Raw genomic sequence first — 17,388 nt, forward strand, 5'->3', positions numbered from 1 at the left:
CGAAAAAACATAGAGCGAAATAACAAAAAAAAATGTCTATCTGCGTGTGAACCTAGATTCTCTCTTTCCAGTTTCCACCCGAGTTAATTGGTATGTATTTTTTCCTCGGCAATGGTAGAGGGTTCCTTTGAGTCTATAATATTTCATCTAAACTTTGCCAAAATTGATTGTGAGGTACAAAATGTTCGTGTGTCAAAAAATCTGGGTAAGGGCTCCTTTGGTTCAAAAGAAAAGTGGAGTAAAAACGTAGAAATGGTATTATTCATGCCTTTGGTTGAAACGAATGGGGCAAAGTAAAAGTGGAGGAAAATTTCCTTTGATCTCAGTTTCAAATGAAAAACACACAAATTCTAACATACACTTGGACCTCTTTTTAAAATTCATAAGCACAGAGAACGAGACTAAGATCCTTAGTAGCATAATTACGAATTTCCATGTGATTTGACCAAATTTTATTAGAATTCTTGCGCTTTTTTTATTCATCTTATTTACTATGCTCCCTAATTTTAGAGTCCTCCCATTCAATTGAGGTGTTCAATTTTGGATTTGTTTCACGATTTTCATCGGGTCAACTATTTCTCAACGAGCCATCTCATTCAGTTAAGGTATTCAATTTTGGATTAGATTCACAATTTGGACTGGATCAATGATTTCTCAAATTAATCGGTAGCGACCAGCCTGTTAAAATATATAAGTCCCTTCAGCCCTTTTGCCACCTAAAAACGCATCAGTCCTCATAACACCTATTTTTCTCCAAATAATCTAATTCACTATGCTCCTTAACTTTGGAGCTCTCCCATTTAATTGAGATGTTCGTTGGATTTGATTCATGATTATTCTCAATGAACCCTCCCATTGAGTTACAATATTTTAATGTTGGATTTGATTCGCAATTTTGACTGGATCAACGATTTCTCAAATTGATCTGCAGCCGCCAGCCTGTAAAAACACATCAGACCCGTGTACCTCTCACCATATAAAAAACACATTAATCCTCATAACACCTTGTTTTCATCTAATTCATTATGTTTTCCAATTTTGGAGCCCTCCCATTTAATTGAGTTGTTCAATTTTTTATTTGGTTCATGATTTTGACCCTTTCAACTATTTCTCAACGAGCTTTTTCATTCAGTTGGGGCATTCAATTTTGGATTTATTCCATGATTTTACTGGGTCAATGATTTCTCAATTAATCAGCAGCAATCAACCTATAAAAACACACCGGTCTTGTGCACTCTCATCGTCTAAAAAAAGGAGCGTCAACATGTGACGTTGTAGAACCAATATACTACATGCAGCCACCAATGCAAGAAACTTCCCCACACAAGTATTGATTGAATACCCTGCAAAAAAAAGTATTGATTAAACAAATAATCACACCGCCAAGAAAGCCAACTAAAACACCGATTTTTTTTCACCAGTGGTCGTTTGATTCGTGGGGTTGAAATTCTTAGGAAAGTTTCCATAGGATTAATTTGTACTCCATTTTGAAGAAAAATGTCCATCAATTGAAACCACTTGGTAGAATTTCTTTAGTTGTATGTTCTATCGAACATTCTTCCATCTGATTCCTATAGTTTTGTAACCCTATAGGATAAAAGAAGGCATGTCTCTATGTTCCTATGTTTTCTTCTACCTACACTTTGAAAATTCTATCAAACATATCAAGTAACTGGATTTCCCCCTCTTTTCGAAAGAAAAAGACAAGACAAGATGTAGTTCCAAGATAACATGCTCATCATGATTGTATTAGCTTGATATACTCTTTATATCGGTTGAATGAAATACCTTTTTATCAACAAAAAAAGTCCAAGACAAACACCTCTTGGGCGACAATGCAGGTGCAAGTGAGTTAGGAGCGCAAACGTACACCTCTCGTCATGCAACGTGCACGATGATCCACAACTCTAAATGGTGGTTGAGTCCACTTGCGACGACATGAGTCAAGCAAGTGAGAGTCTACCTGACATTCCCCTCTAAACCACCATGCCAAACATTCTTTGCCTTTTATCACATTGCATCTGTCCAGGACTAGACGGCCATAAAGGCAAAGCACTCTTGGATCACCCCAGCCGATCCCAAATTCCCTAATCGGTCACATTTTCGCGCACTCTAACCTTTTGCACTTGGCCATGAAGAAAAAGGGGGAGTAATTTCAACTTTTCATGTGTTTCTAGGCTGTACTTTTCCATCTTGGTGCATGCAACAGACCGTAGAATCTTTGATAGGAAAAGCCACGAAGACTTCTGTTGCAAATATCCCGCGACCACTAGTCAAGTCTCCTGCATGAACCGGAAACCAGCAGCGCCACTGGTAAATTACTGGAGCGGCGTATGGTCCACTGAGAGCATTCCAGCGTTTTTCCAATTCCTATGAAACAAACATCCAAGTTGAGTTCTCGTTTGATTCAAAAGAATTATAAAGGATTTTTTTGGAGGATTTGGAACCTTTGAAATTTTTTTCCTATGGTGGCCATTTGATTCGCAGGGTTGAAATCCTTAGGAATTTTTCGATAGGATTAATTTGTACTCCACTCTAAAGAAATTTTTTTTATCTGTTAAAAGCTCTTGGTAGAATTTCTTTGTTTTTTCCATGCTATCGAACATTCTTTCATCTAAATGCCCATAGTTTTGTAACCCTATAGGATACAAGAAGACATGCCTCTATGTTCCCGTGTTTTTCCTATTCCGGTGTTTTGAGAATTATGCGAAACAAGAGTCTATATTTATGTGTTACGGTTTACGAGTCCGCTGTTTTGCGCATCCATTCCTGTCATATTCCCGTGTCTTTCATACTCCTGCGTTTTTATAATCCTGTGAACCTAAAGAGCCCTAAATTCAAAAGGAGGCTCAAAATTTGGTCAATTTCGCCATTTGTTCTAATGAAATCTATTCAAAGCAATTTGACAATTTTAAGAACCATGAGTCGTTTCTACGAGGACCCGAAGGACGCGCTACTGGTGTGATTTATGGCCATATGGTCATCATTGTATACCAACAATTGTGACGTTTTCCCATCATGTACACCAATATTTTTTTTTCATATTGGCGTCTCTCATAGGGCATTTTTGACGCGAACACGAGAGCCATGCAAGGCGAAAATAAGTACAAAGTGCGTCTTGTTTCTTCTGCCATTTGCTAGTGGCTGCCGTTGATCCTCGTACATTCCGGCAAGCAGCGTGTGAAAACCGGAGAAATTTTCGGTGATCCACCGGCGGCAGTTGACCCACCGCCCCGGTCATTCGTGCAGCCGTCCCAATCATGGCGGGGACTGCACCTTCTGGTCGTCTCTCTCCGACGGCGACGCCGCGCACCGATCGATCGATCTACCGGCAAGTGGACGGGTCGCTATCCCCTCGCCCTGACGGCAATTCAATCGCGGTCCCGGGGCGGCTCGTTCAGGGCGCCGGCGTGTGGAAGAAGAGGCAGACCGCCGAGCAGTCGTCGACGGCGACGCCCCGCCGCTTGCGCCTCCACCCGCGGACGGCGCACTCGACGAGCCGCTTCGCGGCCTTCTCCCTGTCCGGCGTCGCCGCCACGATCCGCACGGCCTCCTCGTTGGAGAGCACGTCCCAGACCTGCCCAAGATGTTCGCCATGCATGATCAGTCCGCTGTACTGAGAATAGAAATAGTTTGCGACTGTGCAAGAATCTGTCGCTTACCCCGTCGGTGGCGAGGATGACGAACTGGTCCTGGGCGGTGATCCTCCTCTGCGTCACCTCCGGCGCCGAGATCACGCCGTAGTCCTTGACGCAGTAGTCGCCGAAGGCCCGCGACATGGCCAGCCCCGGCGCCTCCCGGTGGGGCACCCACACCCGGTGCACGCCGGGCTCGTCGTCGAGGCAGTGCACGCGGCCCTCGCACTGCGTGATGCGCGCCTTCTCCTCTGCAAACCAGATTCGACCGCGGGTGAGCAATGGCCGTCTCAAGAATGGTTTTCTAGTCTTGTCACGACGACTTACGGGGCAGGTCGGGCTTGAAGTCGACGGTGAGCTGGACGGCGGTGACGTCGCCGTCGTCGGACGTGGTCGCGAGGACGGCCCGCGAGTCGCCGACGTTGGCGACCACCATCAGGTCGCCCTGCTTGACGATGGACAGAGCCGTGCAGCCGCTGTTGACGGCGTCGAGGCGCCGGCTCCGGCGGAGCTCGTCGTCGACGGCGGCGGCGGCGGCCAGGTAGGACTGCCTCAGGAGGTCGAACTGGCAGTCGCCGAGCCTCTTCTCGCCGTCGATGAGCGACGCCAGCGCGACGGCCTCCTGCCAGCGGCACAGCAGCTGCTGCGGCAGCGACTCCCGGACGGCCTTGGCGACGTAGTGGCCCCACTGGCCGTGGCCGTCGAAGACCCCGCAGAAGATGGTGTCGTCCTGGCACCCGTATCCCTGGATACAGAAGCAAACAGAGCCGTAAGAAATCCAGAAGAAACGAAAATATTGAAACTTCTTCTTCTTTATCAAGATCGGGAAGAAACGAAAATATTGAGATGACGGGTGCAATTCAGCTTCCATTTACTGTGCATGGCAAATGGAAATCCAAGATTTGGGCGTGCCGTGATAGATTTTATCTTTTGCGTGGTGTAACACGATAGAATTGACAACCAAGTGAACGAGCCGGCCTTTTTTGTGCCGGTAGGTCATCGTTGCCCTTTTCTCTTTTCTTTTTTGATTGAAATGAGGCCACCGTTGTCCTTACTGAACTGAATAGCCAAACTAGCTCGCGTTTCTAATCTAGTGAAGTTTAAGGGGGTGTCATAAGTTTATAAAAGCTAAGATTTTCATTCCGAAAAAATGTAGAAATCTGATATTCCTGCGAAGATGTAGGAAATGACATGTTCACGTTTTCTCCCATCACAATCAGTAAGTCAAGTGTTTAACTGTCCGAAGCAACTTTGGATTCAGATACCAAGAAACACAACACCTTTTTTGCTCCAACAAATCCAAGACACGTACCATGCCTTTTTTGGCAGATACTAGTACTACGGGATGAAACGCCTAGAGGCAAAAGGCAAGCGCCGTATCCAAGAACCTTGTGAAAAATATGATCCAGGATCGTCTCAAGAAGCAACACGTAGTCGGGTGAATGGCCTAATGATAGTTTGGCTCGTACCGAACTGAACCATCTCACGAAAATATCAGAAAAAATGGTTAGGTGAACAACGGAGGGAGACGGGATCCGATATCTATTTTATTTGGTACGCGTAAGGCAAGCACATGAAAACTGATTTATTTCTTCTGTGGCCAGAAATGAGAAGAAGAAGCCGGCGACTAGTCCCGACTCCCGACGCTGTACCCTCGCCATTTTCTGTGGAACAGAGACCATGTCGAGTAGCAGAAACTTATGTTTGGAAGGCGGGAATTAAATTGTGTGGCAAGAAGCTCTTGATCATTGACTACACGCCACCGGTAATACGTCGTGATAACCAGCGTGGAAATTCATAAACAGGCAAGGGAGGAAGCAGAGGAGCGGCGATGGAACTCACCTCCCAGACGATGGAGGTGTCCTGGTTGGTGCCCTTCTCGCCGCGGCGGGAGCACGCGGCGGCGAAGGTCTCTGAGCCCTCGCCCCAGAGCGTCCCCGACGACCGCAGCACCGTCCCCTGCGCCTCCTCCGCCTGCTTCCTCTCCTTCCCCAGAGACATGGAGCGGGCCAGCCCCTGCAGCATCGACGAGATCTGCCGCATTCTCGCCAGCCCAGCTCGATTGTACGGAGAGCTTCTTCTTCTTCTTCTTCTTCTTCTTCTTCTTCTTCTTCTTCTTCTTCTTCTTCTTCTTCTTCTTCTTCTTCTCCCTTGCTCTCTTAGTTTCTCGGTGATCGGCAGGGGTGGTGCTCAGGCAAGAACAGAGCACAGGCCGGCCATGTATATGGCTAGGCTGGAGATGTCCCGATCGATGGTTTCTCCTGGATCTTTCTTGTTTGAGGGCGTGGCTTTGGATTGAAGAGACGAGCTTGGAGTGGATATCTGGATAGGATCGGCCGGATCAACTTATACTTCACCAAGGAAGAAGGTGTAGAAGAAGGAACGGGGAGCGAGGATCGCTCAACTGCGGTCAGGCGACCGGTGAACAAGGCAAGGGCGCAAGGGAGGTGCGAATTGTGGTGGAGGTGAAGTGAAAGCTTGGGTGGGAGCTTATAAAGGAGAGGGGAGACGGGAGAGGGAGGGAGAGCCGTGGGTGCAGGGGAAGCTCGCGCGCACACACACACACCATGCAGATGCAGGCGAAGCCACACCCACACGGTTTCCGCCCGTCGCTTGCACAGCAACACAACAGAGCGATGCGTGTCTTTCAGCTGCCTCGGCGTGTGCGTGCTCCGTCTCGCCCGCCTTTTGGTGGATGTGGATAAGCTGTGTCTGTGTGTGTGTGTGTGTGCGCGCGCGCCCCGCTCTGGAATGTGCACAGGCCGATGTCGACGGTTATGATCGACGTGCGAGCCCAATGAAAACGGAGGGGTGTAGTTGTGGGTCTTGCTGAACCTTTTGTGTCGAATAAGCGTCTTTGCGAGTACATTATCTTTAGGCCGATCTACGCAATAAATAAAGAATATGTTGCGGGAAATCTTAATAATGTATACTAGCTAGTACTCATTTGCATATGGATTTAATTAATTTATATGTATTTTTTTCTGAATTGTTCGGATTGCTTACCAACTTATATGCCTGCTTGATATCTCTTTAACGCTGCGGAATCGTAAAATATTCGTAGTAGATCATGTTTTCTTTGCATGGTAGTAGATCATGTTTCTCTTCTTCTTCATCAAGTATCTCGAGGTGAATACAATATTTCTTTTCTTGTATAGCGTGTATGCGTATTAATTTGGAAAGTTATAATTTAAATTATTTTGGTAAATTACATGGGTCACATCGGATACCTAAAATATTATACAACATACCCCTCCCCCCAAAGTGTCATTTATATTGTGGGGAAAACCCAGCAGGGTAGAGACCTGGTTCCCCTATCGGAAAACCAGTAGAGTAGAAACCGCGCTCCACTCTTGTGTATAGCTTATTTCTTGGCAAACAGAAAATGTTGTTTGTTTTTTATTTTAATCAGAAAATGAAGGCTACCGAGCAATTAAACACTTTGCTAATAATATTCTCCGCATATTTTCTTTTCTTTTCTATTTGGTCAAATCAAATCATAGTTCCAACTAGCAAATGCACGCAACGAAGTTTCGATCAGCGTAACCGTCAGCAGCAGCAGCAGGTGGCAATACTAATAAAAGCTATCCATAAACAGTTGATATGCTTGTTTATGAGCCCATTCCAACATCTCAGCAAGAGAAGGCGATATACTATCTGAGAGAGGCCGGCAGGTGATCTCCACCGTGTGCAAGCACTCAAACAGCATATAAAATGCTTCTTCCGGAGGCAGACGAGACGACCCCTCCTCTCTGATCTCTACCCTGCGCCCATCAACAACTGCACAAGAACGAACTTGGGCACCGCACGGGCAGGCGTCGTTTCGTTTTCTTAGGCCTTGTATAATAAGAGATGCTTAGAGATGTACTTAAAAAAATAAATCAAGTTTTTCTGAAGCACCGGTGTCTATTTCTATAGAAGAGACGCTTAGTTAAACGTTTATCCTGTACAAATAAGCACTGGTGCTTAAGAAAAGCCTGATTTATTTTTCTAAGCACCTTCCATTGTACAAGGCCTTATCATGCTGTCGGTTGTACGTGGAGAGCCACGCATGTGACATGTTGTCTTGTGCGCCGGGGAAGGCCCCCTCCACCGGTTCGGCAACACGTGACCGTGGAGCAGCGTCTTGCCGGATATCTCGTGGTCGTGGTGGTGCGGGGGTTCTTCTTTCTGCTGGGCTGCCAACCGATGGCAACAGAAAAATGGCTGGAGTGCCGAACTGGTGAGTTAGCCGCTTGAGTCCATTTATCATTTTTCTTAAGTCAAAATTTTAAAATTTTGACCAACTTTTCAGGAAAAAGTAGCAACATTCATGACACTAAATTAGTATCACTGGATCTGTTTTGAAATGTATTTTGATAATACTGTGTACGAAATTGATGTCATATATGCTACTACTACTACTACTATTTTTTTATAAAGTTTGTCAACATATTAAAACTTTGGCTTAGAACAAAAGTTAGATGTACGCTTATTCCCATATGGAGGGAGTAAGGTCTCTTTGACTCATTGAGAACCTTTTATTTTATTTTTTTGCGGGGAGAAGCATTTCATATAATTTAATCATCTTGGGGGTTACAAATCTTTTGAAATAATAATGCTAATATCCTGTGGGGAAATTGATAACCAACATGCCCGTATGCTGCTGGCTACGACCTGACATAGCATGAGCAACATTATTTTGTGATCTACTGATTTTCAAAACTGTGCTGGCCGCTCTTATTTGGTCATCTATGCTCGAACGATCTCTGTTGCACTCGATTGATTCAAGGAGCTCTATGATCTCAACGCGATCAGGTCCCACATGACTCCACCCCACGAGAATGCAAATCATTTTACACATGCACGCAGATACGTACACCCTCTACATTTAACAAGACACACGATTCCAACCCTCATCTCATCACATTTTCTTAAAAGAAATGAGATCGCTGGAGGCATGAAACACGATCAACGATTCAGCAAATACTCTAATCAACCAGCTCGATCTGCAGTGTATACATTCAGCTGCCAGACGAAAACATATCGCCCGTTGATTTTTTTTAGATTTGATTAATCGGTGAGGGCAGATGATGATGATTAATCACACGGTAGCACGCAGTGATGCGTGAACCCAACTACCGTCGTTGAACACTGGTATCATATACACCAAATGGCTAATCAAACTGCTTACACCGACTGATGATCTCGGAACAGGTATACACGTTCCTTCCGGTGATTTGGATTGCTCATTAACTATGGATGAACCAACGTGCGTGGCCATATCATATGTGTCATGATCCCGTCACAAGGGAGTGGCTAATCAAATCCTGACGGTCTGGCAATACTAAAGATCGTGTTGAAATTTGTTTCCAACGATTATTCAAAAAATATGTTCTTAATGATTATCATAAAGAAACATGTTGTTCCATCTAAGGAGAGAGCACGTGAAAAATTGGGCAACTTGTATGTGTGCCCATGTGGATATATATGTCTGTTTGGCAGGTAACTACGGAGGCTTTCAGTGGTTTCTTTTGTGGTTTGCCCTGCGAAACGTTAGTATGATTGTGTTTTTTTTAACACAGTACAGACGCAAGAGCTCCCATTAGCATGATTGTGTTGATGTTAAAAGGTTGGCATCCAATATTTGGCAAGTGACAATTGTTTGGCTACCAACATTCTTGCCAACCTTAGAAAAACTTGTCAATTTTTTTGGCAACTTTCGATTTTGCCAAATGCTTGCTTGCCAAATATTGATATCAAACCTATTATGCTTTGTTTGCTCTCTGTCGATCAGTTTTAATCAACTACGTATCAACTATGATATTCATGCCAAACTGCCAAACCGTCAAAAATTGTGTACCTTCCTTGCCGTTGCCAGGTTTTGGGCCCAATGAAGCCTAGACAATTATGGCATTAATTCATTGTATCCTGCCTCTAACAGATATTTTGGGCGACTATTCAAATCTCAGCAGCTGGCGCGTAAACATCGATCGGGCAGGGTCGATGCCATCGAGAAACACTGCAGGCGCAGACATGCGTGGGCATGCATGCATGCATGCATGTGCAACTAGTTTCGTGATCAGGACCAGTGGACCGCTGCCCTGACATATATCTCTAAACAGCTGATCGACACCGACATGAATCTTAATGTCCTGCATAATTGTTTTTTAAACAACTGCATGATTGTTTTTCTAAAACATTGTATAGATTTAGATGCTCATACACGTACACTCATCTCAATGAATGTACACACGCACACCCTGTCTCTACGAGAATCTTCAAGAGACTGAGCCGGCAGATTTTAAGATTGACGAAGTTGTCATGAACGTCTCGTGGTTGACGAACACGCCATATCACTGAAAGAGCATCATCAGAAAGTCTAAAATAATTCAAAAAAATGCAACGACCCATGCCAAGTCTAGAATTTAGTCGGACTAAACCCGGGTGAGCAGATTCGAACCAAACCGTAGTGTTCTGAATAATTGTGATGCTATGTGGTACTCCCTCTTTCCCATTACGTTAGGCGCATGAGCCTTTTGCACGAGAATTAGGCATAGAAGAGTCGTACGGTTACATGATAGGTGAGGGCTCCTCCATGATCTCCTCTAACTACCTGGTTGGCCGATCCAATTTTTGGCTCAAACAAGAATTACCTCTTGCGCATGCCCATGCAGCTGGTTAGATCGCTAACCACACGAGAAAAAAAATCGTGTCAACATGGTTGCTAACCGTACGAGAGAGAGAGAGAGAGAGAGAGAGGGAGAGAGAGAGAAATGTGCTGTTGCGAGGCATGTCCAATTTGGATGATTTCATTTTTTGTCTTTATTCTTAAGCCGATTTAGTCGATATCGATGCTTGGCTTTGCTTGAGAATTAGTAATGATATATCACTTTGTGCATCAACAAATGCAGATGCCTCCCCACAAAAAAAAAACAATGCAAATGCTGGAAGTTATCGTCCAAGTTGCAAATTTTATGAAGATACGTAAGAAACAAAAATTCTGAATGGAGGAGGAGCTCCATGGAGGCCAAATTTTTAAAAATTCAAAATTCAAACTTTTATGTTAAAAATTTCTGAAAAAATACACCTATATATACCTAAAGACATGATGTACACGTGTGTAAAATTTCATGATAAAATACGTTGAAATGAGGGCTGTGCACAAAAAGAAATTGTGGCTGTCGAACACATGTACTGTTTGTTGCTCAAAGTCCATGATTATTTTTTCTTGCACATGTCACGATTCAAAGTATTTCATCGTGAAATTTTACACACATATACATTACATCCTTACATACATGTATATTTTTCAGAAGTTTCTTTCACTGAAAAGTTTGAATTTTGAATTTTTCAAAATTTTGGCCTCCATGGAGTTCGGTGACCAAAACACCCTACTCCGCAAGAACCATATATATTAATAAGAATTGGTTTTATAATTCCTTTATTATTTTGTTAAGAGAAAAGTCATTTTTTGTGAGACATGTAAGAATCACAAATAATTAAGTGCTCAACATTATAGTCCTCCCAAATGGTCATTTTCAAACATGCTGCACTTTGTGTTCAAATTTATTCAGAGTCTTAAATCAAGTAAAATCTTGAACAGGTGTTGAATGTGGCAAGCTATTTGACACAATATATTATTTCTAGTCTAGTAAACAAAAGATGCAACAGACAGATAATCATCAACGGGCACACTTGACAAGTGACAAATTAGTTTTGGTAGAAAATTATGGCACCAGATAATGCAGTAAAAAGTATGTAGAAGATGGTAAAAGGGCTCATAAAACACATACAATCTGGATCTATTTTTGGAAAATCTTAGCGAAACAAAACGATGGTAAAAGAAACCGATTTCAACTCTCCATTTCAGGGCATCGGAGCTTGGAGTCTTTTTCTTTTCTTTTCTTTTTTGCAAGGAGAAGCTTTGCTACGTGACCAAGAAAACTAGTGGGAGAGAACATTGTGTCGGATAAATGAGCACCCAAAAGTACAACTGGGAAAGCACATGAATGAATAGAAAAAAGTGCCAGACGTAGAAACCGCTTACTTCAACCTTACGTTGTAAAGAACGTACACTCGTTAGCATGTTGCTTAATTAAAACAGGCACATGTAGTTGCCCATGACCAAGTTCGACGACACTCACTCACTCTAGACGAATCCATTGGTTATGTGTACGTACTTACTGATAAGGACCAGTGGTTATGTGTACACACTAAAACAGGCTATGTGTACGTACGTGACGGGGAGCCCATTGAATCCTGTCCACAAAACCAGTGGTTACATGTTTCCTTCCAAGATTAAGAAATCACGCGAATGATAGGGACCTTAACTACGTACTTACTGATCAATCCAGAACGTCACCGCCAATATGAATGGTTCACTTAATTTGAAGCACTAACCAGAAACATTGATGCAAGGTAGATGGATCATGGATCCATGTCCCAATCACAAGCCGTTCACAAAATTAAGGCGCTCGATCGACCGAAAGGAGGTGAAATGTACGGCCTCGTCGCGTGGAGTCCAAATCTTCGTACTTACAGTATGTGACGTCTTCAGAAAAGAGGGCGACCAAATGTTTGAACACGCTTTAGCTGATATCCAACTACACTACTAGTCCTATATAAAATCTTGTGCATTAACCACCAAATCTAGCTGCGCAGTCTTGTTCGTGGCTGCCAGTGCTTGGGCGGCTCGCGGCACTTAAACAACCAGCTCTACTAATTAATTCTGTCGCTATCTTATCACGTAGGTTTTGGTGCAATATTTTCCTTTTTTTTGCGAAAGGTTTTGGGGGTAACCTAGGCGCGTATGTGCTCTAGCTGTATCACACATCTTGTTACTACTAAGAGAGAATTCCTTATTTGACCCTTTCTTAAATTTTGGTTCCCTTTTTGGCCCTAGTAAAAAAATTCTTTATGTTGTGGCACTCAAACTTCAGTTTGTTCCCTATATGACATTTCCGTCAGTTTTGGCAACTAACACCGTTAAATCCGACATGAAAAGTCCTTTTTACCCTTGGTGTAGTTTGTGACCAAAATTGTGAACTAGAAGTCAAAAGCAATGGTGATGTGATCCGTTTGTCTTGAATACATTACCAAATGAAACGAAATCTGCTATTTAGCACATCTTTAATTTTAATTGGATAATTGGACAGAACCTCCCTTGTATATTGATGATATATCCCCTGTACAGTTCATATATGCACAAATTATAATATACTTGGAGCAGATTCACATGTATGCAAACTAAAAGTTCATAGAAACTTGGTCCAAGTTCACATATACGGAAATAGTCCACATATTTAGTCCTCTACACACATTCAGGTTCACATAGAGTTCACATATAATAGTCCAGGTTCACATCATGTCAAATACAACACATGAAGGTCACATATAGCACTTACAAAAGCCCAGGTTCACATATATATTACATAAACAGCTCAAAAGTTTCCCAAATGAACCATGATATGGAAAGGGATCCAATGAGAATCACAAGCTAAGCCTCCTTTTGCTTCGTGTGCTCATTGCAGGGCTGGCAGGATTCATTTTTTTGCTACGTGTGCCCATTGCAGCGCTATCATGTGGCACCATAGGAAGGTGTGGCAACTTATCAGCAACCTCTTTGCCTTTTCTTTTGGCATGTAATTTCAAAGCAACAGATGCTTTCTTATTGGCCACACAAATGGGCTGAGTTGTTGATCTACACATACACATTCATGGCAGCACATCATACATCACATATAGTAGCCCAGGTTAACAATAGAACAATGCATAACATAACATAAAATTCGGAAACAACCATAGGTTACCTTTTTGCTACTCTGGATCCAGATTTACTCCCTTTCCCTTTTTCCTTAGTTTTTTTCTCCAACATTTGGCTATAGTGAGAAGAATGCAATTAGAATACAAAACCAAGCTTTCATCTAATCTACTACAAAATTCAGAACTAGTTCTTACCTTTTTGATGCTCCAGTAATTGAGTTATCATGTTTTCTCTTTTTCGTAGTTGTAGGTTCCAAGCTTTGGCTATTGTGAGAAGTTACTTAGAATTCAAACACAGATTTCATATAATTATGAGCATGAGTGTAAAGTGGCTAACCTTGGCGGAAAGCACATAGAGGCTGCTGGAGCATCATCCTCGCAAGGCACAATTGATGCTTTGGTGGTCTTTGCCCTCTTCTTTGGTGGTCCTCTACATGAGCAACAAAAAGTAGTTAACATGTATGGCTGCTTACAAAAAATGCAAGTGAAGCAAGTTACATAATTATATTTATTACCTCATAGCTAAAATAGCAGCAATGTCATCTGGGTTACCCTTCTTGCATTTATGCCAATGATGCCCATAGTCCTTACAGATAGGGCATAAGTGTTGGCCGCTTTTTCTTTTCTTCTCACTGCAGCCTTTATACCTCTCAGTTTTATGCCTACCCGCCGTGGATTTTAGTAGTGGTGGAAACATGAAGAATCCATGGTCAGATTTAGGCCATTGGTTCTTGTCAACCATGGAAGGAATTAGTTGGTCATAGGCTGCCCTAAATTTGTCAATGGAGTAATACAAGTCCACATAATTATGTATGTGTGCATTGATAAGAGATGTGATAAATGCTAGACCATGCTTGCAAGGAAGGCCAGAAACTTGCCATTGTCTACAAGAACATGTCCTGTCAAGCAAGTTGACCACAAACCTAAAGCCGCTGCCTCCCAATGCTGTCACTTCAGCGACTTCTTCTGAGCTTTCTACCACCTCCAAGTTTAATTCTCTAGTCTTTGCATTCAACTTCTTAATTATGTGGGGAAGAATCAACCCAACCAACTTCCTTGCTACTTTCCTCCTTCGGTTCCACATGATCATAATCATCTGCCTAACCTTATCAAAGAAGTCGTCCAAGTTCAAGGACTTGTGATGCTTAATCCAATTATTGAAGCACTCAGCCAAGTTGTTTGTAACATAATCCACCTTGGAAATTGTTGAGAACTGACTCCTAGACCACAACCTAGTGTGCCACCTCCTAAGATATGCAGTTGCCGCTGGCTTTGCTATGTCCATTGCATCCCAATTTTTTTCAAATATATATGGGTTCCATGAGTAAGCAGCAGCCCAAAGGTGGTCATCAAACACCTTTCCATGAAACTTCTTCTTGAAGTTGGACACCAAGTGAAACATACATTCCCTATGTTCAGCCTCTGGGAACACTTCTTTTACACCTATCATCACTGGTTGCCCAGCATCGGTGCATATGGCTAAACCCCTTGGGGATCCTATAGCTTGTCTAACCATTTGCATGAACCAGGTCCAATTCTCATTAGTTTCAGAATCAAAAACACCCATACAAACTGGATACATCCAACTATGGCCATCAACGGCGGTAGCACTAGCCAGCTGCCCCTTGAACCTGCCTGTCAAGAAGGTGCTATCTACTGCCAAGTATGGCCTGCAGCCATTAAGAAACCCATCGATGCAAGGCTTCAAAGCAACAAAAATTCTTTTAAATCTGATTTTATCTTTTATTGTGTGATGATCAATGATCACTATGCTACCGGGGCAGCAACTTTCAATTTGCGACTTGAAACTATAAAGATTATCAAAGCTTGTATCCCAATCACCATATAGTTCCTTCAAGGCTAGCAGCTTACCCATATAGACTCTCTTAGAGTTGATGTCGATTCCATGATGCTCTTTAAGCTTCTTTCGCAATGCCTTTGGTCCTAGAGTTGCATCCTCAATTAGCCAGTCCTTCACGTGCTCACATATCCACCGCTTGTTTGCATTCTTCAACTTCTTTTTTTCTTTTTGTACTAGAGCAATCATGACCACAAGGGTTCTTTCTCACCTACAAAAGATGAGCATAGAAAATTAGTACTAGAGTAAAGACCATGACCACAAACTAAGCACACATGAGTAAAGTTAGAAAATTACCATTACTGTGCACTCATCTTCCATTGTAGAAGCATATATCCTCCATGGACACTTATCTTCATTCCTTCTTGAACAATAAGCTCTGAACCTATGTGGTGCACTCTTTTCGGTGTCAAACTCAAATTCATGTTTGATTGCATGCTGAGAAAGCGCCAATTTAAACTCTGCCATATTGGGATATTTTCTTCCTTCGTTCATTGGAGGATCTAATTTATTATATTCAATGTGTGGTGCATGATCTGCCTCGTGATATTCCTCATCTTCCTCTACTTCAACCTCTGACATGCTCTCATCCTCACTCTCAACCTCGCTCTCAGCCTCGCTCTCATGATCAGGAACATAGTCTTTGTCCTTTTCTTTGTTGGAACAAGGAACCATGATAAGAGGTACAGGTTCATCCTCTAAATAAATATTTTCCTCATCAACACCAACATGCTCATTCTCAGGTACTGGGTTGCGAAGATAATCATCATCATCATCTTGTTCTATGTTGTTAGGTTGGCTATGCGCATCACTATGCCACTCCGTTATAGGCTCATATGGTTCCGATGGATCACAATAAGCAACAAACATGTGCACAACCTTTGTCTTAGAGTGTTTCTCAAACATCGACACCAATTCTTGGTCAGATGTTACTTCAGGGTAGATTTTAGGAACATCATCATAATACTGAACATGTGCAACTTCCAAATAACGAGGCGAGTACTGCTCTATGATTGATTCAACCAAGTCCTTATAATTTGTTAAGTCGGAATCAATAACCTTATCAAAACAGAAGCATTTGATATCCTTTCTAGCCTTTTTTGGGTTGCCAAGCAAATTGATTTTCAGCACACATAAGTTGAATTTTGATCCATTCTGTAAAAACCAAATAAACTTAATCATGAGTTGCATTTGGGATCCATCTCTAAGTTCAGATTTTGCAGCAAATTATCATCTCTAAATGAAACTCCTAAGTAATCTGTTGCATTTCGACAAATCTAGAAGAGAGGTGCTGCAAATATGTTGCATTTGGGATCCATCTCTAAGTAATCTTCAAAGCCATCTCTAAGTACTCTGTCAAAGAAGAGATGCCTCACCCATCTAGACAAGCCGATGTAGCCGCATCCCTCGGTGATACTTGGCCTTGCTCCGGTGTTGCGCCTTTACCACGCAAGGCTGAGACCGCCGCACAGCCGGCCTCCCCACCATGGCCGCCCTCCACCTCCCCACCATGGCCGCTTTGCCCGTCATCAGCAGGTTGGCCGCCCCCCGCCTCCCCACCATGGCCGCCTCGCCCGTCCTCCAGGGGTTGGCTGCCCCCCGCCTCCCACCACCATGGCTGCCTCGCCCGTCCTCCAGGAGTTGGCCGCCCCCCGCCTCCCCACCATGGCCGCCTTGCCCGTCCTCCAAGAGTTGGCCGCCCCCTGCCTCCCCACCATGGCCGCCTCGCCCATGGCCCTCGTCCACCTCGCCTTCCTCCATGTGCCGCCGCTGGGTGCCTCGCTCGCGCCACCGCCGCTGGGTGCCTCGCTCGCGTCGCCGCTGGGTGCCTCGCTCCTCGCTCGTGCCGCCGTTGCGCTAGGTTTAGGTCTCGGGGAGGAGAAGGGGAATCGGGGGCAGAAGGGGGGGTCGTTTTTTGTTTTTTTAGCGTGCTATAAAGAAGGGGTAAAATGACTTTTCCTGTCATAGTTGACGGTGTTAACGGCAAAAATCGACGGAAGTGTCATGAAAGGAAGAAAATAAAGTTAGGGTGTCAAAAAAGGAAAAAATAAATTTTTAGGGCCAAAAAGGGAACCAAAATTTAAGAAAGGGCCAAATAAGGAATTCTCTCTACTACTAAAGGTTTTGGAGTGCATGTAATAATTTATGTTG

The 17,388-nt window shown here is 43.5% G+C and overlaps 2 protein-coding genes across 3 annotated transcripts; both read right to left on the bottom strand.

The window, feature by feature from the left end:
* Window positions 1-2,960: 2,960 nt before the first annotated feature.
* LOC125514455 (putative protein phosphatase 2C 48) lies at window positions 2,961-6,246 on the bottom strand. Of its 2 annotated transcripts, XM_087522827.1 has the most exons (5): window positions 5,746-6,246; window positions 5,478-5,709; window positions 3,963-4,380; window positions 3,663-3,886; window positions 2,961-3,577 (listed from the first exon to the last, which is right to left on the bottom strand). In XM_087522827.1, exons 2-5 carry the CDS (start codon window positions 5,676-5,678, stop codon window positions 3,398-3,400), a joined length of 1,023 nt encoding a protein of 340 aa, XP_087378953.1. In that variant the 5' UTR covers window positions 5,679-5,709; window positions 5,746-6,246; the 3' UTR covers window positions 2,961-3,397. The 2 variants fall into 2 exon arrangements, with proteins under 2 accessions (XP_087378953.1, XP_048535759.1); XM_048679802.2 differs by having other exon boundaries at window positions 5,478-6,230.
* Window positions 6,247-12,899: 6,653 nt separating this feature from the next.
* On the bottom strand, window positions 12,900-17,133 carry LOC125534537 (uncharacterized). The gene is made up of 7 exons (XM_087522833.1): window positions 16,614-17,133; window positions 15,535-16,392; window positions 13,895-15,448; window positions 13,717-13,809; window positions 13,575-13,643; window positions 13,427-13,495; window positions 12,900-13,317 (listed from the first exon to the last, which is right to left on the bottom strand). Exons 3-7 carry the CDS (start codon window positions 15,424-15,426, stop codon window positions 13,107-13,109), a joined length of 1,974 nt encoding a protein of 657 aa, XP_087378959.1. The 5' UTR covers window positions 15,427-15,448; window positions 15,535-16,392; window positions 16,614-17,133; the 3' UTR covers window positions 12,900-13,106.
* Window positions 17,134-17,388: the final 255 nt, after the last annotated feature.

The sequence above is a fragment of the Triticum urartu genome, chromosome 1A (assembly GCF_056163025.1).
Source record: "Triticum urartu cultivar PI428250 chromosome 1A, HENAU_Tu73, whole genome shotgun sequence".
NCBI classification, from domain to species: domain Eukaryota; kingdom Viridiplantae; phylum Streptophyta; class Magnoliopsida; order Poales; family Poaceae; genus Triticum; species Triticum urartu.